The sequence below is a fragment of the Cnephaeus nilssonii genome (assembly GCF_951640355.1).
Source record: "Cnephaeus nilssonii genome assembly, chromosome: 20".
Classification (NCBI taxonomy): Eukaryota; Metazoa; Chordata; class Mammalia; order Chiroptera; family Vespertilionidae; genus Cnephaeus; species Cnephaeus nilssonii.
In genome coordinates, this window is record NC_137091.1 from 40,808,282 (window position 1) to 40,831,378 (window position 23,097).

Genomic DNA, 23,097 nt, shown 5'->3' on the forward strand with positions numbered 1-23,097 from the left:
ATGCGCTGTTGGAAGTGGTTGGCCTCAGCGCGCCTGCGGATTCCGGAGGGCAGGCCGGAGGCGCGGCGGCTCCGCCTCAGTGCGCGTGCGCGTGCGCGTGCGCGTCGGTGGGGGCCCGGAGTGGGTGTGCAGAAAAGAGGGAGAGAGGGCGGCTCCGGAGATTGAGGTTCGAGTCCCGCCTCCTCAGTGGTTTTGGCGGGATGCGGCGGGGTGGGGCGGCCGGGAGGAATTTGAGTGTCCTGGACGAAGTATGTGCTGAGACAGTAATGAGTCCGATCTGGCGTGTGCGCCGCCAGAGTGTGCTCCCATTCTGTGCAGGGAGACAGCGAGAGGTTCAAGGCACTTAGGAAAGGGTGCAGGACCGGTTGGACCTTGAAGAGAGGGCAAGGGCGTAAAAAACGCCCGGAGAAAGGTCCAGACTGGCTTAGACTTGGGAGTTCCCCCGAGATGGGAGGTGAGGCAACTGGGATGGGCAGGTCGGCACCCTAAGGGGATCCAGAGAGACGCGGAGTGGTGGGGACAGGACCACTTATTAAATCCCACGGGGGCCTCGGACGCAAGAGGGATCCAGTCAGGGGTCGAAAATGCCAAAGCCTGCAGGCAGAGAGCCCTGTGCGCGCCCAGAGCGCAGCCTGTGGAGAGCGCATGCGCGCTCCAAATTGGCTAGGGTGGTTGGTTCCCCGAGGGAATGAAAGATTGTTCAAGAGAAGAAAGTGTGTATGGTATATTCACATGTAACGTATATGATAGGTGAGTGGGGGAAATGCCATTTTTCATTTGAAATCTTATTTTTAAAAATTTTTAAATTATACCTGAACAGAGAACACGTATATTCTGGCAAAATGCAAGCAGCCAGCGGGGGACACAATAAAAGTAAGTCTTCTGCCCTGGTATTCCATTCCTAAAGCACCGGTTCCCAGTTTCCATCTGGAGCTACGGTTAGAGCAAAGCATTGTAGTTAAGAGCTTGAGCCTGGGTTCACATGTAAGGCTGCTGACCTTAGCCAAATTCCTTAACCTTCCCTGCCTTCTGTGTCCCCATTTCTAAAATGGAGGTGACAGCAGCTCGTACAATGTCACTGTCAGAGTTAAATGGGTGAAAGCGCCCAGAACAGTGCCTGGTGCATAGTTACACTACTAGTATATGTTGTCCTTATTTTGTGGTTTATAATAATGATAGTGATTGATTCTGAGTCAGCCTCTCCCCTCTGAGCCTCATCCCTGCTGCCGTTTTCTCAGCATTGGTGTCTGGTGGAACAGGCTGGGTGAAAACACCCGTCACACAGACTGAGTTGAGAGTCCTGTTGTTTATGGATTCTTCAGGAGGTTGTGGGTGTTTAGGGGAGATCCACATGACAGGCCATCTTCGTATTGTATCTGTCAATGTCCCTTTTTAAAAAAGCATCTTCATCCAGTCATATCTGTTTTTCTTATCTGAATTTCTCAACCCCAGCTCACCCTCCATGCCACTTTCACACCTGGCAACCCTCAGAGGTGGATATGACTTAAGGGAAAATAAGGAGCCTGGCACTGGCCATGGGCCCACTGTGTACCAGGCTCTATTTCATATACTAGTTTATCACTACAACCTCCCCCCCTCCCCTATTTAGGAGATGCAGAAAGTGAGTCTGAAAGAAGAAGGGCCTTCCTGGAGGACCAAAGCCAGGAAGAGCAAGCTTGTCTTACGCTGGGCAAACCAAAGTTTTTCTTTCCCTGGCACTGGGCAGGCTGCCTAGTGGTGAGTCAGTCAGGTACCCAAAGAGTGCTCGTATTTCGAACTTTTGCACTTACAAACGTTTGCTGTAATTTATGTCCTTGTATATCTGATTGCATGTACGTGATAAGTATTATCAGTAGAAAATCTTTTGTTTGAAGTAGAATTGCTGGTTCAAAGGACAGATGTTTGGGGAATTTTGAGAGTCATTGCCAAATTACCTATTCACTTCTTAATTTCCCTGTTCATTTTACTCATTTGTATATTGAATGAATTATGGAACTCTAGTCATCTGCTGGACATGGCTGTAGTTTGGAAATCCTATAGTGAATAGGACAGAGTACCTGACCTTTGGGAGCAGATATTCTAGTGGGGTAGGTGATGTCAGGTAAAAGATGCTTGGAAGAAAAGAAAATCAGGATAAGGGAACTGAGAATGACAGGTGGTCAGGGAAGGCTGCTCCGAGGAGGTGACTTCAGAGCAGAAGGTAAGGAAATGAGCCATATAAAGATGCTGAAGAGCAGGGTATGGAAAGACCTGAGGAGGTGGAGTGGGCCTGGCTATTTAAGGGTTGTCAGGGTGCCTTAACCAGTTTGGCTCAGTGGATAGAGCGTTGGCCTGCAGACTCAAGGGTCCCAGGTTCGATTCCGGTCAAGGGCATGTACCTTGGTTGCGGGCACATCCCCAGTAGGGGGTGTGCAGGAGGCAGCTGATTGATGTTTCTCTCTCATCAATGTTTCTAACTCTCTATCCCTCTCCCTTCCTCTCTGTAAAAAAAAAAAAAATCAATAAAATATATTTAAAATTAAAAAAAAAAAAAAAGATTGTCAGGGTGACCAGAGTGACGAGCAGGGCCAGGGGAAGAGAGGCAGGATCATTTAGGGATGGAGGTACAGAGAGAAACTAGATTATATAGAATTTGCAGACCACTGTAAGGGCTTTGGAATTAACTTTTAAGTGTAACAGAAAGCCATTGGAGGGCTGTGAGCAAGGACCAGTGTGTTGTGTATGTTTTGTAAAGATTTCTCTAGCAAACACCAAAAATTAATAATGGTGGTTGCCTGTGGAGGTGAGGGTTACAGACAGATGTGGATCAGGGCTATGAGGAAGACTTGTTAAGACTTTTATGTTTTTGAACCATGTGATTATTATCTATTTTTTAAAAGTTAAGTGAAAATGCCGGTTGCTTTGAGGAAAATGGCCTGCAGCTGGGCAGGGGTGGAAACAGGAGATGAGGAAGCTGATGTCCCTGCCTGGGCAAGAGATGATGGTGACTCAGGAAGAGGGTTGTGTGAGAGGAAGCATGAATCAGGGATGACTTATAAGTTATCCTAAAGGTTTTGGAACTGACTGCCTGGATGGAAAGTGATGCTTTTTATCAAGATGGGAAGTAGTCTTGATGGGAAATCGACAGCCTTTGAACTTCTTAACTTTGAGATGCACATTGGACACCAAGTAAGTGGTCACAGTTTGGGAGAGAAACCAGGGTTTGTAGATTCAGAATTTTTACTGACTTTTTAAAAACACACACAAAGGTATTATGATAAAGAACACCCACATACCCATCACTGAGTATTGACAGTCATCTACATTTTACTTGTCTTTTTTCTTCCATTTCCCCTTCCCACATAAAAGCATACTCTTTTCTGCAGTTTTTCTTTTAAAGCGAATTTCAGATCGCTCATCATTTTACCAATAACTACAGTATGCTAAATTTTGGAGCTGTTAATATAGAGATGATATTTAAAGCCCTAGTTTTTCTGAAGCCATTGAGGTTGAAGGGATAGAGAGACCAGGCCATCGGGCCTCCCACATTTGGGGACAGGGAAAGGACCAGCATCCTAGAGAGGAAGCAGGAACATCAAAAGAGGTGATAATCTGGTGCCAAGGGAACAGAGGGTTCCAAAGAGAAGGAGCTCCACTAGAGAGCAGAGATACAGGGCAGTGGCTGCAGGTGGATGTGGGGACCACAATGAAAAAAACAGCTTTTTTATCCCTCCGTCTATGTTAGGGAAACGTCTCAATAGCGTGATACAGATTCTAGAAGAAGTTTGTAAGTACTTACTTTTCTTTTACTTTTTTTCAATGAAGTGTAACTTAAATGTAAAGTGCCGCACAGATTTGGGTATAGGTCATTGAAATTTTTTTTTAAATATATATTTTTATTGATCATTTACAGAGAGCAAGGGAGAGAGACAGAGAGTCAGAAACATCGATGAGAGAGAAACATCGATCAGCTGCCTCCTGCACAGGGGATGTGCCCACAACCAAGGCACATGCCCCTGACCAGAATCGAACCTGGGACCCTTCAGTCCGCAGGCCGATGCTCTATCCACTGAGCCAAACCAGTCAGGGCGGTCATTGAAGTTTTTATAAATATATATACTCATATAACCACTAACATTTCCAAATACCCAGAAATGGCCCTGTGTGCATTTCCCTGGCCATTCCCCCACTCCAGAAGCAACCACTGAGCTGATGCCAGTCACTCAAGCCTGCTCTTGAACTTCATAGAAATGAAATGTTACGGCAGGTCTTCTGTGTGTCTGGCTTCTTTAGCTCTCTGGCTATGGAGGTCTTCCCTGATACATATAATAGGATTTTGCTCTACCAGAACTGATTTCCTACTGGTTATTTTTCATGCTGGTTATTTTACCATATCTAAAGCAAAGACTGAATTTCAAGTCCAGATGTTTTGCAGTTTGGTGAATACATAGTGAACTTTAAGGATAATGGAGGCTCTACAGTGCTTAAAGCTGTAGTGGGATGTTTTTAAGATGGGAGAAATCACAGCTTGTTGGTATGCTGATGGGAGTGATAGAGGAAGAGATTTGGGAACCGGCTCCTCAAAAAGGTGAGGGGCGGGGGGATGCGACAGGGTGGAGAGAGGGGCTGGAATTGAAGTAGGGCCTGCTCATCCTCGTAAAAAGAAAGGAAAGTCTTACCCTTTGACATCCCCTCCAAACTGTGAAAACCACTCCCATGGTTTTTATATGTTGGCAGCTATCCCACACAGCATAAAAGCTCAAAATAGGTCTTTGGACTTTCAGTCTGATGTTGATGTAGATAATACGGCTTCCTTTATGGATCTGAATAAAGAACTGGACAAACACTGGTGATGGTTGTTCTAAGTGGGTGGGGCAAGAGGGAGAGGAGCGTGGTGGGCAGTTAAGGCAGAGAATGTTTGGGAAGCAAGAGGATTCTCATGGCAGCAGGTGTGATACTGTGATTTACAATAAATAGGTATTTGGTCTTCCTCCTGTTCCTCTCCCCGCCCCCGCCCCCCCTCCCCCAGAACCCTTCAAACCCTTCAGACCCTTGGCATTTTCCGAGATGAGAGTGATAACGGTGTCTGGTTATGTTAATAAGGTGACTTTTGGAAAGCCCCTATGTAACCGAAGGAGGGGGGCTGGGTGCCAGGAGACCCAACCATATGATTACGGTCTTGGGATTTTTAGTTCCACAATCCCTCCACCCCATCTCCTGGGAGGGAAGAGGGGCTCGTGGTCGAATCAATTGCTAAATGGCCAATGACTTAATCAACTATGGCTAAGTAATGAAGCCTGCATAAAAAAATCAAAAGGCGGGGTTAAGAGAGCTTCCGGTAGGTTACTCCAGGGAGATGCCAGGAGAGGGGCATGCTCAGAGTATGGACGCTCCGAGCCCTTTCCCCTTACCTTGCCCCTTGCCTCTCTTCCACCTGGCTGTTCCTGGTTTACATCCTTTTATAATAAGCTGATGTTCTAGTAAGTAAAATGTCCCTATAAGCCACTCTAGCAAATTAATGGAATCCAAGGGAGCGGGTTGTTGGAGCCTCTGATTTATAGCCAGTCAGAAGCAAGGTGACAACCTGGACTTGAAATTGGTGGCTGAAGTGGGGGGACAGTCTTGTGGGACTGAGCCCTTATCCTGTGGAATCTGGCTCTCTCTCCAAGTAGAGAGTATCAGAATAGTTTCTTATTGTCAATGTAAGAAATGTCTAAATCTGTGGAGAATGGGTGTGAGTCTGTTTGAGCCAAACTGACCATAATTGCTGGCTTAGGATATGACAAAATCTCAATGGATTGAGAAAATGCCCCCTGAGAATGGCAGTTTTGCAGTTTATTTTATACATTACCATCAAAGGAGGAGGAGAAAGAACGGTTACATGAAATTCATTGGTGGTAGATTAGGGAGGTGGGAAAAAGAAAGCCAAGCAAGGGGAAAGTTCTGAGATTGGATAAAGAGTAAACTGGAGAGACAAACACTTCTTTTACATTGGTGGGTACAAGATAGTTAACCATTAACATTTACAGCACGTAGAGATGGTATTCAGGGAACACGATGGCATGAAGGGTTTCTGGCTCTAGTGGCAAGTCAGAGGGCTCTGTCCTGGAGGGGTCTAGAAAAAGAGGGATTGTTTTGACATCCCAAAGGTATGTTATCGTAGATGCAAAAAGACAGTAGACAGGCTCAGTTAAGGTAAAAATTGACCTTTGTCAAGGAAAATACTGGCTTAGGATATGACTGCCCTCCATGACTCACTTCTAGTTAGGAAGCTCTCATTTCAAACCATCCTATGTGGTTACTTTTGGATGTCATGCAGGCCTCCTCAGAGCTTGTCTGGTTTAGTATATGACCCCTTTTCCGTCCACACTATTCAACAAAATCTCATTATGTTATCTATTCTTGTAAGACTCCCAGCTGGTCTCTGAGAATTGCTTGATGTGAGGAAAATCCATAAGTGGGAACTGGCTGCATAATAGTTAGCAGCCAGGAGTGGGGGGTGGGGGTCGAAAGTGGGGGGCAGCATCTAAAGAGCCCCCCAGGCGAGGCGTGTGGATGTGTTAACACAATGGAACACTGTTCTGCAGTGCAGAAAGGAGGAGTGGATGGATGGATCTCACAGCCGCTGGAGAACCCAAGAAGTGAACACTGAGGGTGGAGGAAGGTGTTGGCTGGGACAGGAGGGCTTTTAAGGGGCTGGACACGCCTAGCTGAATCCGAGTAATAGCTACTCTGGTGAATGCATTTGTAAAAATTCACTGAGACTGCATTTAAAATTTGTGTAGTCTATGTAAAATGGATCTTAATAAAAGGAAAAATGAGCTAGGCTTAGGAGCTAGACCAAGAGAAGGCAGGAGGGAGCCAGGGAAGGTTTTTGAGCAAGGGCAGGGCTCTCAGGTCTGGGTATTACTAGGAAGGTCTTCAGGGGTGAGGGTGGGTCCATGGAAGGAGAGAGGCCAGAGCTTGGCCCCCACCTCAGCTCCTGACTGGTTCTCTGGTCCTGGTAAGCGTCCACTCCTCTCTGGACCCTCTTTTTCCACCCAGTCCTCTCGTGGGAGTACAGGCAGAACAGAAGTAGGAGGGGGAAGTAGCCAAAAATTACCCTGAGACTGAGCCCCTCAAGGACAGAGCCCTCTGACTCATGCCTGCAGCCCGGCGGCCAGGGCCTTCAGGAAGTGCTAGTTCTGTGAGAGGAGGGCAAACTCTGCCAGAAGAGGGGGAGGGGTCAGGACCTGTACCCACAGAGGAGAATGGGAGCAGGTAGGTGGGGGCAGAGCCGAGATAATGCAGAACTGGGGTCTCTCACGTGTTCTTAAGTTTTTAGTCATAAAGCCCCTTCTGAACCAGTCCCTCCCTTGTCTCAGCGGAAGCCAACATGTGGTAGAAGGTGAGGGGCTTTGGGCCACATTAGAGATTTACTGTGCATATGAGGCCCTGCACGTGGCATTGAAGACACAATATGAACAAAAATGAAAATACGGTGTGATGATCTGAGTAGACCAGTTGGCTAAGCACTGGGGCTCTGGAGCCAGGCTGCCTGGGTCAAATCCCAGCTCACCCACCTCTTTGCTGTGGTTCTGAGCAGGTTTCTTCATCTCAGTTTTCTCAGTGCCCACTTTGCCTCCTTTTGTAGAGATTTGTAAGATGGGATATACAAAGGGTTTAACGTGGTGCTGGGTCCAGTAAATATTGTGAACAGGCTCATGGGGCTATGGGAGCTTCAGAGGGCTTCCTGGAGGCGGGGACATCTAAGCCAAGGCCTAAAGGAGGAGTAGGAAGGAGTTTGCCAGCTGAAGGGGGGCGGGAGGGGGACGGAGAAAGAGTGGTCCCAGATGAATGCGTTTGCCAGGTTACCAGGCGACACTGTGAGTAGGGAAGGCTGTTGGAAATGTCTTCAGAGGTTCCACCGAGCGCCTGTCTCCCTTACTCCCCAGGTGGGCTGGTGGCGAGGAAGGGCAGCCTGGCAGTGGGTGGTGCAGGCCCCAGTTTAGCAGGGCTGAGGGGTGCGGCTGGCTGCGGACTTGGAGGGAAATCCAAAGATAGCTCAGCAGAGGAGGATGACTCGCAGCCCCGGCTTCCCCGCAGCTCCAGGGAAGTGAGCATGAATCAGCCTCTCAAAGGGGAATGGAGCCACTGTAGGAAGTGAGACCTGGGTTCGAGCCCCAAGGCCACTGTGCCTCTGACTCATCTCCCGCAGGGCACAGAGGGACAGGCTGGGTGTGAATCTGGACCCTGCAGCCCTGGTTCTCAGCGTCAGGACTGGCTCCACTTGAAACCTCAGTTTCTGTATCTGTACAGTGGGGTGGGGTGGGATGGGGGAGTGGTCTTGGTGATTTATAAAAGGGGAGCTAGCAGATATGAGATGAGTGTAGAGGGCTGGTTTAGGGTTCCTGCTAGTCTCCTGATGGGTGAGTTGTCATCTAGGTTCCAGTGAGGGGAAAAGGGCAGAAGAGAGAAAAGGGGCAGCCAAGCATTGTCTGAAAGTCAATAGCAATAATAAAAAGATTGAATATCTCCTGTATTTGGTTCTTACTGAATTCTTGGCCCTCTGCGCCACTCTGTTTTAACCCAGTCCCATGGGGGTGGCCCCATTTTACAGGTGAGGTAAAATGTTCAGGGAGGTGGAAGCATTTGCCCCCAGTCACACAGCCAGTGGATGGTGGAGCCAGGATCAGCCTGAATCCAAAGCCCTTGTTCTTCGTCTCGGAGCTGGGTGGGGAGGTTGTTGAGGACTCTGCAGCCTAGACATGGGAGGGCGCTTAGGAAAAGCCTCTGTTTTACAGACGGGGAAACTGAGGTTCAGACAGGGCAGGGTAAGGGCCTTCCACTGGCTGAGCTGCCTGTGTGAAGTGTGGATATGTTTAGAAAGAAACAGCAACTTCTGTCTTTGTTTAAAATTTATTACAAAGTGTAAGAACAGAGACTGGTGAACCCCTTCACCCCCTCCACCTCCTCTCCCACCATATTCTCTGCAACTCTAGAAAAATAGTGTCCTCCTGCTCTCCCACCAGGGGGCGCCACCTCCCGCCTTGTCCCAGCTTCAGGCCTGGCTCCTTCAGCTCTGCCGACCAGCGGTAACTGAGGCACCCCAGGATCCTGGACTCTGGGCCCCAGCTGTCTCAGCCCCCAGGCACCTCCACTTCTGCAGAAGCTGGGGGTCATCGGTAGCAGCACAGTGAGGATGTTTTTGTTGAGGGTATGTGGGGTCGTGGTGACCATTTTCCCATTTGGGGCCTCCGGGATGGGCCATGGCCTCCCTCCTTCAGCCAGTGCCCCTCCAGCAGCTTCAGTGAGTCAACCCACCCCAAGGTGGGGCCCCTTGAGTCCTTGCATTTGAGGTGTTTTAGTCATAGGGCTGGGTCAGGAGTAGAAGAGAGAATGTCCTTGACCTCAATCCTGGAGAAAGTAGCCTGGTTCTTCTCCATGGGTCCTGGGGAGACAAAGGGAGATGGATGGAGCAGACACCAGAGGAGGAGCAAGAGCGGGGACATGGAAGTGGAGACAGACAGAAACCAGTGGGCAAAGGAGGAAGTAAGAGGGTGGGTGTACCCAGCACCAAGAGAGTAGGAGCAGCCGGCATTTGGACAGAGCCAGAGAGCGTGCCCAGGGACAGGCAAAGAGAGGGACAGACAGATTCCTAGCAATAAAGGGGAGGGTATTGAGGGTCAGCACAGGGGAGAAATGTCTCCTTCCGCCCCTGCCATCTAGTCCCAAACTTGGAGTCCTTTCTTCCCAACACAGCCCGTGTTGTCTCGGGCCATCCCCTGCCCCCTTCACCATATGGGGTGCAGACCAGACACCTTTCCTCCGGAATGCCTTCCTGCCCACGTCCCAGCTCCTTACCAGCTATGTGGCCTCCTGGCTGGGTTCCGGGAGCTGCTTCAGGGCCGTGCTAAGCAGCTCTGTCAGGGTGTCCAGCTTCCCTGCCAGTGTGTCAATTCGCTTTTCCAGGGCCTGATGTGAGCTGCTCAGACCCAGCTGCAGGTCACACAGGATCATGTGCATCTGGGCAGAGAGAGGGTTGGAGGTGTCAGGACTGAGGTACAGCCTCCCTGTCCGGTGAAGTAAGGCAGTGGAACCAACATTTAGTTACAGGCCCTCCAGGTTTATCCTCAATTGTAACGGGCACAAAGTATTGACCTCTACCACACCCCGCTACTTGGCAAAATCCTGCAAGTCATGGGGAGTGAGAATCCCGTCCCCATATTTACGGCTGAGGAAACTGGCCTGGAGCGGTTCACTGACAGGCCCAAAGCAGCCCCTACAACAGGGCCTAGGATGTTGTAGGTGCTCACTAATACTTGTGGGACTGATGAACGCCTGACTTCAAAACCCACCTAGCCCTTCCCCTGCCTTCTCAAACCAGGACTCACAGCTTCACCCGTGAGGGCACGTGAGCTTTCTATGAGAAGTCTTTACTTCTGTGTTGTATGGCAAGATCATCTTAGGAAATTATCGCCCGTCAGTTCGGGCAGATCTAGGCCACCAACTCCTCACTGAGCCACGCAGCGCAGAGGCCTGGATCCGGGGCTGTGTTTACCATGGCAGGGGTGCCCAGGACCACTGTTTGCACTGTCACGGACTAATGAGGAAAAGCAAAGGCCACCGGATAAGCAAAGGACGCTGTGAGTGCGGCCAAGGGGTGTGATGGCCCCACCCTGAGGTGGCGAGCTGAGTGGCTTGTCCAGGCAGGTGAGGCCACCCTGGTCCTGGGCCCCCTCTTCACAGGAGCAGCAGAGATTGAGTTTCACCGAGACAGCCACCTTCCCCATGCCAGTGTTGTGCGTTGGCGTTTTATTGGTCTTGCCGTGTGTGCTTGGGCTTGGTTTGTAAATTTGCTTTGGTTTTATTATTGTGTAAGAGTCAGAATTTGAAGGAATTTTATATCCGTTCACATGTAAGTAAGTTGACAGTAAAAATAATTTAAAACCAAACACTGGAGTCCTTTGTGCCATTTTTTTTTTTAAGTTTAAAAGGGATCTCCCTGTATCATACATGACTTTTAGAAACTCGGTATTGCATCATTCATTCATCCAGCCACAAACCTTTATTGAGTGCCTGTGTGTGCCAGGCCCTGGCCAGTGTTCCCTACCCCAGGGCCAGCTTTCCCTGCCCGCGGCCCCAGCCTCCCTCTCCGCTCCCACAGGATCCGGGTACCTTGGAGATGTCCACCATGGAGTTCACTTGTTCTCGGAGCTTTCGGTGTTTCAGCCGCACCTGGCGGAACCTGTGGGAAGAAGGAGGGGTTCAGTTTTCCCATAAGCCTGGTCCCCAGTTGTAGCCCTAATGCAAGGGAGCGATGAGGGGAGGAGAGACCCACGTATACACAGTACAAAGAGGAAAAGCTGCTAGAGAGCTGAAGTGGGGGGCTGCACCCATGAGTCCACCTCCCTGGGAGAGACCCAGGTATGCAGGTCCACAGACACCCCAAGATATGCAAAATCAGCCACCACAGACTCACAGAGTCACTAAGAGGGCCAGGCCGATATCTGTTCAGTCACACATGGTGCATGCGGTTGTACACACACACACACACACACACACACACACACACACACACACGTACACCAATCCCCTCCCCCCATGTGGGTGCACATGGGTGTGGGCACACATGCACGCATATACACACAGCAGCCCTCACGTGTTGATAGCAGCCAGCAGCCTGCGCTGGTGCCTGCGGGCAGCTCCAGAGTCCTTCCTGCGTGTATGTTTGTAGAACATCCAGGCCTCTTGGAGCACTCGGGCAGCCGACTCCTTCATCTGGGGGAGGGTGGCACAGTGTCAGTGCAGACAGACCCCTTGGCTGGGAAGAGGGGGCTGGGGGCCTGGGCTCCTGGGTCTGAGGGAGGAGGGGCTGGGGGCCTGGACCCCTGGGTCTGAGGGAGGAGAGGCTGGGGGCCTGGGCTCCTGGGTCTGAGGGAGGAGGGGCTGGGAACCTGAACTCCTGGGTCTGAGGGAGGAGAGGCTGGGGGCCTGGACTCCTGGGTCTGAGGGAGGAGGGGCTGGGATCCTGGACTCCTGGGTCTGAGGGAGGAGGGGTTGGGGCCTGGACTCCTGGGTCTGAGGGAGGAGGGCTGGGGGCCTGGACTCCTGGGTCTGAGGGAGGAGCGGCTGGGGGCCTGGACTCCTGGGTCTGAGGGAGGAGGGGCTGGGGGCCTGGACTCCTGGGTCTGAGAGAGGAGGGGGCTGGGGGCCTGGACTCCTGGGTCTGAGAGAGGAGAGGCTGGGGGCCTGGACTCCTGGGTCTGAGAGAGGAGGGGGCTGGGGGCTTGGGGGCCTGGTCTGAGGGAGGAGGGGCTGGGAGCCTGGGCTCCTGGGTCTGAGGGAGGAGGAGCTGGGGGCCTGGACTCCTGGGTCTGAGAGAGGAGGGGCCTGGGGGCCTGGGTCTGAGAGAGGAGGGGCTGGGGCCTGGGTCTGAGAGAGGAGGGGCTGGGGCCTGGGTCTGAGAGAGGAGGGGCTGGGGCCTGGGTCTGAGAGAGGAGGGGCTGGGGCCTGGGTCTGAGAGAGGAGGGGCTGGGGCCTGGGTCTGAGAGAGGAGGGGCTGGGGGCCTGGGTCTGAGGGAGGAGGGGGCTGGGGGCCTGGGTCTGAGAGAGGAGGGGCTGGGGCCTGGGTCTGAGAGAGGAGGGGCTGGGGGCCTGGGTCTGAGAGAGGAGGGGCTGGGGGCCTGGGTCTGAGGGAGGAGGGGCTGGGGCCTAGGCTCCTGGGTCTGAGGGAGGAGGGGCTGGGGTTGGGACTCCCGCGTAGGCCCGCCCTCACCTCTTTGGCATACTGGATGTCCATCATGAAGTTGTGCACATGCTTCTCTGCCTTATTGAACTCCAGCTTCCGAGCCACCACCGCCACCAGCAGGGCTGTGCAGCAGACCCCCTGTGGGCACCGCAGGCACCATGACACAGGGCTGTGGGGCTCTGTAGGCCAGCCCTGTCCCACCAGCTCTTCCTGCCCCCCACTCCCCCAACAGCCACAGAAGGCAGGCACGACCACCCCTAACTGACCCCTTAAGACAGGCAAACAGCTCCAAGTGGGGAGCGAGGATTAGAAATCACGGGTCTGGGATGAACTCCTGTGTGTATTTACACCATCAAAATACTCTCTTTGGTTAAGGCAGTGGTCGGCAAACCCATTAGTCAACAGAGCCGCAGTTTGCCGACCACTGGGTTAAGGGTATGAATAGAGGAGGAGAGGAGGGCTGGGCTGGGCAAGGGGCAGACCTCAGGCTCCTGCGGGAACCATTCCTTCCTGCTGCTCACACCCAGTTGGCCATCAGGTCACCAAGGGGTCCCTCACCCTCCTCCCTGGATTCAACATGTCCTTCCTGGGACAACATCAGGGCTGGGGACTGGTGGCTTGAGTCCCTGAGGGTAAGGGGAGCCCGTCTCTTGGGGAGGTCTCTTGAAGGCCAAGGCATTGGGTGCTGGATCCTGGGGGAATGGGGCGCGGGGATAAGGGCTGCATGGGGGGAACTGGATGCCTGGCTCTATGAAGGGGAAAGGGAGAATGTCTGGATTCAGGAGGAGGCTGACTCTGGGAGGAGGCATCATGGGGCTGGAGAGCCTCTGCCCCATCCTTGAAGGCACTGGCGCTGGGGTGGGTGGCAGATGCCTGGGACCATTATAACAGCCCCCCTTTCCCGAGCATCTCCTATGTGCTGGGCACTGTTTGAGATCCTTTACATGTTTCAATTCATTTAATCTCCTCAGGAACTGAGGAGTTCACTGGTATAAGTACCCCATTTCATAGATGAGGAAACCGAGGCCTGGGAGGTACATGGCTTGCTTCCAGCTAGGAAGTGGCAGGAGCAGGATTTGGCCCCAGGGAGCCTGGGTCCCCAAGGCATACTCTTCATGATTAGACTCTGTAGCCTCGATGGAGGCTGGGAGCTTGGATTCCTCTCCCAGAGCTGGGAAACGGTGCCTGGGTCCTAGATGACTAGGGGGCCAGGGGGTGGGGCAGGATGCGGAGCCTTGACGGGGCTCAGGGTAGATTCCTGGATTCTGGAAGGAAATGGAGCTGGGAAGTTAGGGCCCTTGTGTTCCTGAGGAGGATGAGGGCTGGGATCTTAGGTTTCAGAGAGAGCAAGGGTTTGGGGTATGGATTCCTGTGTTTTATAAGGAAAAGGCTGGGGGTCTGTGTCCCAGTGAGGGACTGGGGCTGTGGGGGTCCAGACGCCCAAGTTTCTGGAGGGTGGCCCTTACTGGCTGTGTTGGCTCCGTGGCTTCCTGGGGAGGGTCCCTGAGGCGGCTGTACTCACCATGACTCCGGTGCAGAGGCAAACAATCTTGCCCCACATAGTGCCCGGCACCACGTCCCCGTAGCCGATGGTCAGGAATGTGATGGGGATCAGCCACAGAGTGTCTGAGAGGTGTCCGGTGGCATTAACAGCCTGCCTATGGGGAAGGATGGGTTAGATGTGAAGTGGCTCCAGGGGTCCCATGGTGTTTGATACCCTCCTTCCTAATACATACCCACAGTCCCAAGAAGCACCCAGAAAAAAAAAAAAGCCAGTAAATTCTGGCCTTTGGGGAGCCTGCCTGGCCTCCTCGCTGCTGTGTGAGCTGGGCTGGATGCTCAGCCTCTCTGGTCTGTGGGACTTGAACCTGGGTGCAGCCAATTCCAAAGCCTGCTCCGTGTCAGTGAGGCTACCAGGGCTGCTGTATTCAGAGTGTGTGGTTGAGGGGTTGAGGGGGGCAGAAACCCAGCCCGAAGTCCCCTTGTCAGACCCTGGCAGGGGGCTGCATCCCCCCCAGAGGAATGGGGAACCTTTCTTCTCATTTCTACAAGACGCTGTCTGGCATAGAGGTGGCCCTCTCAGGACTAAAAAGGTGGGTGGGACTCTGCAAAGTCTTGGTGGGACTCTGCATTTCCCCCTCACTTCATAGAGGGGGGCATTTCGGTCCAGCCATGGAAGGGATCGAAAACCAGGACTTGGCCGGCTCTGGCCCACAGACCCCTCCTGCATCAGGGTCAGACCCACGAAAGGAGCGTCTAGAAGTGGGGGCTGAGTCTGTACGGTAAATAAGCCCACCCTCCTCATCCCAAAGTACAGCCACGCTGGAGGACCTCTGCCTTAGGAGTTAGAAATGTGACGCCCTCCCCATCGTCCCGTTTTTCAGGTAAGAAACATGGTTGGGAGGACCATTCATCGACCCTGATCACGACCGATTCCCCAACTGGGGAAACTGAGGTGAGGTCCCGCAAGATGAAGTTTAAAATGACAAAAGATTAGAATTGCGAGGGAGACTTTAAAGATGGTGGAATTTGTAAAATGGGCCCATTTTACAGATGAGAAAACACGCTCAGAAAGGAGAGATCTAACGCCAGGTCTCTCACTCGCCACCTGCCCTCAAGACTCCTTTGCCAGGTGAGCTTTAACCCAGAGGCTCTCAGACTTGAGTGGGCATCAGTCACTTGTGAAGACAAACTGCTTGGCCCCGCCTGTCAGAGAGTTTTAAATTCGGTTGGTCTGGGTGGGGCCTGAGAATTTGGGTTTGCAACAGGTTCTCAGGTGATGCTGCTGGCCCGGAACCACACTTGGAGAACCATGGGCTAAGGTTACCCCCAACTGTGTGTACCCCCAACTGTGTGTGTGTGTGTGTGTGTGTGTGTGTGTGTGTGTGTGTGTGTGTATGAGAGAGAGAGAGAGAGAGAGACCAAGGGAGGGCAGGGGGGAGAAAGACAGACTGAGATCCTGAAAGGGCACAGGCCCAGCATCAGGTCGCAGGATGTCCAGCAGGCAGCCTGGAATCGGGTACCAGTTCCCTTAGGGAATTCTCTTCCAGAGCGGCCCCCAAATAACCCCACGTGGGCATCATGGTGGGCACCTACAGTGCATCTGTGCTAGCTCCTCCAGGGCAGGCGCAATGCTTGGCCAGGCCCCAGCGCCCGGGCTTTGAGCCGGAGCCGATGCCTGGAACCTGAGGCAGGAGAGGTTGGGAAGCAGGAAGGGCAGGGCTTCCTAGGGTCTGTGTGTGCCTGGGGAGATGGAGGCCGCAGGTGGAGGAAGGGCTGGGGCCGGCCTGGACACATGTGGACAATAGCCTTCTCCACGGCTTGGCCCCCAGGGACCCAACCTGCACCGCCCGCTGTAAGCGGCTTCTCCCGAGGCTCCTGGTCCCACCCCCCACTCCCCACCCCCCCAGCCCCCTCACCTCTCGGCCACCGACAGCACCCAGGCGGTGGTGAGCCAGAGGCCCAGCGTGAGGCAGAGCAGCAGGCGGCCGGGGTGCGTGTTCATGTAGAGCTTGGCCACGAACCAGTGGCGGAAGCGCACCTGGTTGAGGGCGCCGATGCTGCGGTAGGACGCGTTGAGCAGGACGCCGCTGCGCAGGAGCACGGCGCGGGGCACCAGGTAGAGGCGCAGCAGCATGGCCAGCGACAGCAGCGCCTCCCCCTGGCTCAGGAAGCCCGGCCAGGGCTGCGTCGCGCTGGGCAGCGGGCACGGCGGGCCCCGCACGGGCGCGGGGTGCAGCCCGCACACCGCCAGCTCCACCACGATCTGCGCCGCCTGCCGCCCGGTTAGCGCCACGCGCCAGTCCCGGAGGCTGTTGTCCGTCATGAACAGCTGCGGGGAGGGTACCAACGGGGGAAGGAGGGGGAGGTCACATGAAGGTCAGGCGGCCGGACGCCAGCCTGCGCCCGGAGATAAGGGGGCCACGCCCGCCGGGCCAGGGAAGCAGGCAGATAGCGCAGGGGCGTGGGCTGCGGAGGGTGGGAGGGTGGGCAAGGAGCAGGGCAGCACTGGAGGAGGCCATTTCTCCCCCTTCTCCCCTCCCTCCTCCTTCAGCCCACTTCCAGAACGTTCTTTAGGCCAGGGACACTTGGTGGGGCCTCCCAGGTGCCTGAGATTGTTCTGTGAATTGATGGGAACAAAAGACAGAAACTCCCGCCTTCCTGGAGCTTACCCTCCACATCCAGGGAGCCACCTCCTCGTCCTGTTTCTGGGACGTGTATGTGTATAGTGAGCGTGGTCCGCAAACCGTGAGCCGTGACCACAGCTGACACCGAGGGGGCATTTTGGATGTGCGGGGCCCCGCTTACATGTTGTGACTCAGCGAGTGCTCCCAACACACGGGGTTGAAAGTGTTTTCACCCCCATTTGATAGATGTGGGAGCTGAGGCCCAGGTCCCTCAGGCCGGCCGGCCGTGGCACAGCCAGGCTACAAGCTCAGGACACTTCACTGCTCCAACGACTGCTGTTAGCGACAATGTGTACTTTTTACCAAGCACCTCTTACATACCAGCCCGGCAAGGGCTATTACGGCACATGACCAATAACCCCATCTTACACGGGGGAAGGGAGGAGGGAACAGGATCTGGGGGTGGCGGTGCATCTGCGGGGGCCAGGGGTGGAGAGACATGACGCTGGAGGGAGGGATGGGAGGGAAGGGCTCCTGAGTCAGGAGGACCCTGGCACGGAGGGGAGCGCAGGAGCGGGGCAGGGCCGTGGGCACACCCCCGGGGTCTCAGGTTGGAATAGGTGGGGACTCAGGGATGGAGGGCAGAGATCTGGGAGGCTGGGCCTGGCGTGAGGCTGCCTGGGGGCCGAGTGGGCAGAGGCCCGGGGGCAGGAACTCAGCATCCGTGAGGGTGCGGGGGAGACGGGGCTGCAGGTGGAGGAAGGGATGGGGCTGCTCCAGGAGGCCCTGCGGGTCTGTCCACGGTTCATCCCATCCCAGTGGGTGAGGGTGTGGACGCATCTCAGAGCAGAGGAACCTCATTACTCAGCCCAGGAGGAGGAGGAGGAGGAGGATGGAAAGTGTGAGCCGACAGGGCGTGGTGGGGGCTGGCGGCAAAAGGAAGGGGTTGGGGCGGGGCCCACCCTACGCCCACCCTACCTGGACCTCTTTGGCATGAAAGGCCACGATGAAGCAGAGGAGCAGGAAGGTGGAGAGGCTGATGGTGCATTTAACCAGGAACAGGTAGAACGCCCACTGTGGGGAGAGAGAGAGAGAAAGGGGTGAGATCCCAGGTCTCTCCCCGACCGCCTCCTCTACCTTCCTCCCAAACAGCCTTCTCTTCTCCATTCCCAACTCCCTAGACTCCTTTCCCCACAAGCCACCGCCCAGTGCCTCCCGACCTCTCAGTTCCGGGAAGTCTCAAAACCATCCTCTGGTCCACATCCTTCCCAACCGGACAGCCCCTGGCCGGGCGCCTCCCCCTCCGCTCTTCTCCTCGGACCCACTTCCCTTAGGGGAGAACTTGAAATTCACATTCCTTCTTTTTTTAAAAAAAAAAAATTTTTTTTAAATATATTTTACTGATTTTTTACAGAGAGGAAGGGAGAGGGACAGAGAGCTAGAAACATCGATGAGAGAGAAACATCGACCAGCTGCCTCCTGCACAACCCCTAGGGTGGATGTGCCCGCAACCAATGTACATGCCCCTGACCGGAATCGAACCTGGGACCCCTCAGTCCGCAGACCGACGCTCTATCCACTGAGCCAAACCGGTTTCGGCCACATTCCTTCTTAATTCCCAGCCACTTCCCCATCAAAAATAGTTCCTCAGCCTGGCCATGGTCACTCAGCGGTTGAGCTTCGACCTAGGAGCCAGGAGGTCACGGTTCAATTCCTGGTCAGGGCACGTGCCCAGGTTGTGGGCTTGATCCCCAGTAGGGGGCGTGCAGGAGGCAGCCGATCAATGATTCTCATTGATGTTTCTCTCCTTCTCCCTTCCTCTCCGGAAGGGGCAGAGTGGACAGAGGCCTGGGGGCAGGAACTCAGCATCCGTGAGCGCGCCAGGGAGACGAGGCTGCTCCAGGAGGCTCAGTTGGTCCGTGTTCCTCAGTGGTTTGTGTGCATGTGGGGGGGTGCCTGCACCGCCCCCCCCCCAAATCACTAGAGAGCTGCCCGCCTCCCTCACCCCCAAAACCCAGAAGCAGACATTCGGCCTCTAAAGAGTGCCCCCTCCCCTTCCCTTCCCACCCAGCTGGTCTTGCCCTAGAAAGCAACTTCAAGTCCCACCCCCAAGCCCCAATTCTCAAGGAGCCCAGAAACTATCACTCAATCCCCAAGGAATGAATGACACCCTCCCCTGCCCTCATACAGGGGGCTGAGTCCCCGAGGGACTCAGAGAAAGACCCCCCCCCCCCCCAATCCTGTGTCCTGCATCTCTTCTCCCTGACCTGACGTCCTCTCTCCTGGCTCTAAGCCCGGGGCAGATCTGGCCAGAAGCACATGGGCCCCAGAAACCACGGAGAAGGCTTTTCCCTCTTGGTGTGGCAGCACCTTGGAGGAATCCAGGGAAGGACTAAGCGGGGACTGGGACAGCCAGATTCCCTTGGAGGGGCTGGGAGGGTGGCCCTGCCTGGGGGGGGGGGGGGGAGGTGTTGTCAGGGGAATGAGACCACCTGGGCTCCCACCTGTTTCTCCTAAGACACCTGTTTCTCCTGAGACACCTGTTTCTCCTAAGATGCTGCCAGCTCCCCTGGAGGGGGCAGGGCCCCCCCTGTGCAGGGGAAGAGAGCCAGTTTCCTGCTCCAGGGGGCCTGCCCCCCCCCCAGCCTGAACAATGGTGCTGTTGTCTACAGCCCTCCCCACCCCTTCATCCCTCTCTGGAACCTCCTTCCCAGTCTCTTTCTTTAGTTTGTCCCAAACGCTGCCCAACTAGACGCAACCCCCTCCCCACATTGCAGTGGGCTTCTCCCGCTTCTCCCGCGGTCATGTCTACTCTCTCAGTTCCCGGACACCCCCCCACCCCGCTCTGGGGCCTCTGTCTTGCTCCCCTCCACTTCTGGACCTGGGCACCTGCCTCTCCTCCAGCCCCTCGCCCCTGGAGAGCAGGTGTCTGGGTCCCCTGTGCCATAGGCTCATCAGATTGAGCTGGAGGTGGGGAGGGGACATGCCTGGTATGAAGGCAGCCAGGGAAACGGGGCTGCGGAGGACCCCGAGGTTCACGTACTTCACCCCTCACCCAGCTTACAGATGGGAAAACAGGCTCAGAGCCTCGCAGGTTCCGCAGAGCCTCACTGCTAGAGGCAGGAGCCTGGCAGGTGGAACAGGAAAGGAAGAAATGGAAGAGAGAAGGTGGACGGAGGGGGTAGGAGGGACCCCCTTGTCCCTTCCTATCTGCCAGGGTTCCCATGTCCTCACATCCCCTGCTGGGCGGGGTGCTGGAGCGGGAGCGGTGGGCAGGCTCGGCCATGCTTCCTGTTGGCATGGGCTTCAGCTGCCCCACCCCCTCAGTGCCCGCTGCCCTCTTCTTGGCCTCCTGGCCGAGGAAACCAGCCTGTCCTGACCTCCCATGGGGCTCCCGGTCACTAGAGAGCTGCCTGCCTCCCTCACCCCCAAACCCCAAGCTTGAGCCTCCATCCCTCAAGTAGCCTCCTCCAATCAGTGCCCCCCGGACCAGCCCGACTCCACAGCCCTTCACCCAGACTGGTCTCCCACCCTTCCTTTCCTGTTGAGCAATTCTGTTCTGTCCTCAAGCCACTAATTCCGACCCGTGTCCTCCCGGTGCCCCACCGCGGCCCCGCCGACCAGGGCTGGAATGTGCCCGGGGCCTGCTCAGACTTGTTGGGGCCCCACCTGTCCTCTCCCTTTCCCTTCGCTATCCTCAGTCAGATCCTTCCCCAAAAGATGCTCTAGGCCTCCTCCTTCAGACCCGGAGCCCGGCCCTCCTCCCCTGGGACCAGGAGTCCAGGCTACTATAAACCCACTTCTCCATTAGTTCCCAGATTAAACAGCGTATAGATTCTGAGGAAGTTGGGCTTCTTAAGGATATAGAAGGGTCAGGGTGTGTGTGTGTGTGTGTGTGTGTGTGTGTGTGTGTGTGACCATTTCCCACCCCCACCCCAGCCAGTTTCTTCTGGCCTCTACCCTTAGTGCTGAGGTTCTGGGTAAACTTTCGGGTTAGATAAGGACCAAGGAGCCGCCCGCCTATTGGAAGAAGTTAGTTTCTCTCCTCACCCTCCCTTCACCCAACCAAGGGTTACCGTTCCCCTAATCTGCTCTTGGGGGACTTGAGTATCTGATCAGCCCCCTCCCCCCTTGACTCCAGGCGTCCTGGACCTCCAGCTGTCTAATTGCAATACCTTCAAAGACTGAGACACTGAGACCCCTTGTCACCTCATTCTGCAGAGAGGAACCCCAGCGTTTGCCTCCCTAGATCCCAAACTCCAGCCCCCAGACCCCACTGCCCTCAGACCCAGAGTCCAGGCCCCCAGCCCCTCCTCCCACTGACCCAGGAGTCCAGGCCCCCAGCCCCTCCTCCCTCTGACCCAGAGTCCCAGCCCCCAGCCCCTCCTCCCTCTGACCCAGAGTCCAGGCCCCCAGCCCCTCCTCCCTCTGACCCAGGAGTCCAGGCCCCCAGCCCCTCCTCCCTCTGACCCAGGAGTCCAGGCCCCCAGCCCCTCCTCCCTCTGACCCAGAGTCCAGGCCCCCAGCCCCTCCTCCCTCTGACCCAGGAGTCCAGGCCCCCAGCCCCTCCTCCCTCTGACCCAGAGTCCAGGCCCCCAGCTCCTCCTCCCTCTGACCCCTCTGACCCAGGAGTCCCAGCCCCCAGGTCCCTCCTCCCTCTGACCAGGGAGTCTCAGCCCCCAGCCCCTCCTCCCTCTGACCCCTCTGACCCAGGAGTCCCAGCCCCCAGCCCCTCCTCCCTCAGACCAGGGAGTCTCAGCCCCCAGCCTCCAGTGGCCCAGGATGAGTTCCACTCACCGTGCACCCTCCGAACCACAGCATCTCTGCGTGAAGCACCATGAGCCCGATGCCAATTCCCGCCAGTGTCAGTGCCCAGCAGGCCAGCCACTTCTCCTGCTCCAGCAGGCGCTTTCGCCGCCGAAGGGCTCCCAGGCCAGGCACCAGCTCCCCGCCCATGGCCCCCTGGGTCTTGGGACTCAGCCAGCTTCCTGCCCAGGGTCCCCCACCTCGCAGCACACAAAGGGCAGCCACCGTGGCTAGCAGGTCCTCAGCCTGCTCCGCTCAGTTGCTCTGGGGCTCTCCCTTTGAGGCACAGAGAGCCGGTGCCCTCTGGGGGTGGTGTCTGCTGGGCAGGGCAGGGAGGGGCCGGGAGGCCCTTGGGCAGAGGGGAGGCTCCCCAACCCCGCTTCTCAGACTAAGGAGGGGCTGGAGTGTGTCTTGGGGCAGAGCAAGGAAGAATCGTGCATCCTCGTGGATGAAGACACACTGACACAACGGTCACACACAACGGTCTGCCCCGTGAACACACACCTCCATCGAGCCACGCCCAGGCCCCATGTGACACCAGCACACCCAGCATGCTCATAGACAGATCCGAACACACACGGCCACACAACACAACCTACACCGAGTGACTCACAACTCCCAACAAGTTCTGAAACCCACAGCCACACCCAGACACCACATACATGGGGTGACACACTCCGGCTCTCAGCGAGGAGGCAGGCAGCGCCCGTGGCACACACAGCCACCCAAATATTGTCTACACACGGGCACAACATTGCCTGACACTCACAGCCACACCCAGACACCACCTATCGGATGCACACACATAGCCACACAAGCACAACATAAAGCACGTGTTCCGCAAACACACAGGTTGTATTGACATAGCGGTGCCCAAATGCCACACACACACATATCCATGTCAACAGCGCACTCTCAGAGTCCCAAGCATTCCATGCCTGGGGAATGATAGCCAACACGTGCAGACACACCGCACTTAGGGACACCCCATGGCAGTCCCTATCACCCAGCACATGGGAAAATGCACACGGACACATGTCATGCGCATGGCAACTCACACGGGTGCCCAGAGGCTGGTTCACAGCACACACAGTGTGTCCCCCGTACACGTGCCAGTCGGAGAGCCGTGCGAATGGACGCAGGCAGAGACCGACGCTGCACGGCGACACACAGAGTCCCCAACAGCACGGGCCCAAAGTAAGACATCACAGAGGACGCAACCCAGAATCGTGCCCCTGGGAAGGGGGCACAGGCTACATGCACCCCCGTGCCCAAATGCCATGTGGACAGAGGAAAACATGCACCACCGCCTCTGACAAGCACCCCCAAGCACCGTGTACAGCAGCGGCACACGGCCCTGCACTCCGCACGCTCCCCCACGCACGACCCCACAAAGGCAGGACGCACAGGGAGATACACAAACACACCGCGACACTAAACACGTCGACACCACAC

General features: G+C 55.5%; 1 protein-coding gene across 1 annotated transcript; it reads right to left on the reverse strand.

Annotated features, from left to right (window-relative positions):
* Positions 1-8,952: 8,952 nt before the first annotated feature.
* KCNN4 (potassium calcium-activated channel subfamily N member 4) lies at positions 8,953-22,244 on the reverse strand. The gene is made up of 9 exons (XM_079800008.1): positions 21,634-22,244; positions 17,815-17,910; positions 16,129-16,541; positions 14,232-14,367; positions 12,737-12,847; positions 11,621-11,739; positions 11,137-11,206; positions 9,823-9,984; positions 8,953-9,409 (listed from the first exon to the last, which is right to left on the reverse strand). Exons 1-8 carry the CDS (start codon positions 21,790-21,792, stop codon positions 9,826-9,828), a joined length of 1,263 nt encoding a protein of 420 aa, XP_079656134.1. The 5' UTR covers positions 21,793-22,244; the 3' UTR covers positions 8,953-9,409; positions 9,823-9,825.
* Positions 22,245-23,097: the final 853 nt, after the last annotated feature.

Excerpts from the sequence above, each read along its gene's own strand:
- KCNN4 (XM_079800008.1), bottom strand. The coding sequence starts at position 21,792 with ATGGGCGGGGAGCTGGTGCCTGGCCTGGGAGCCCTTCGGCGGCGAAAG. Across the intron at positions 14,368-16,128 it reads GTGCTGTCGGTGGCCGAGAG|GCAGGCTGTTAATGCCACCG; the intron begins GTGAGGGGGCTG and ends CCTTCCCCATAG. Across the intron at positions 11,207-11,620 it reads CTGCTGGCTGCTATCAACAC|GTTCCGCCAGGTGCGGCTGA; the intron begins GTGAGGGCTGCT and ends TTCTTCCCACAG.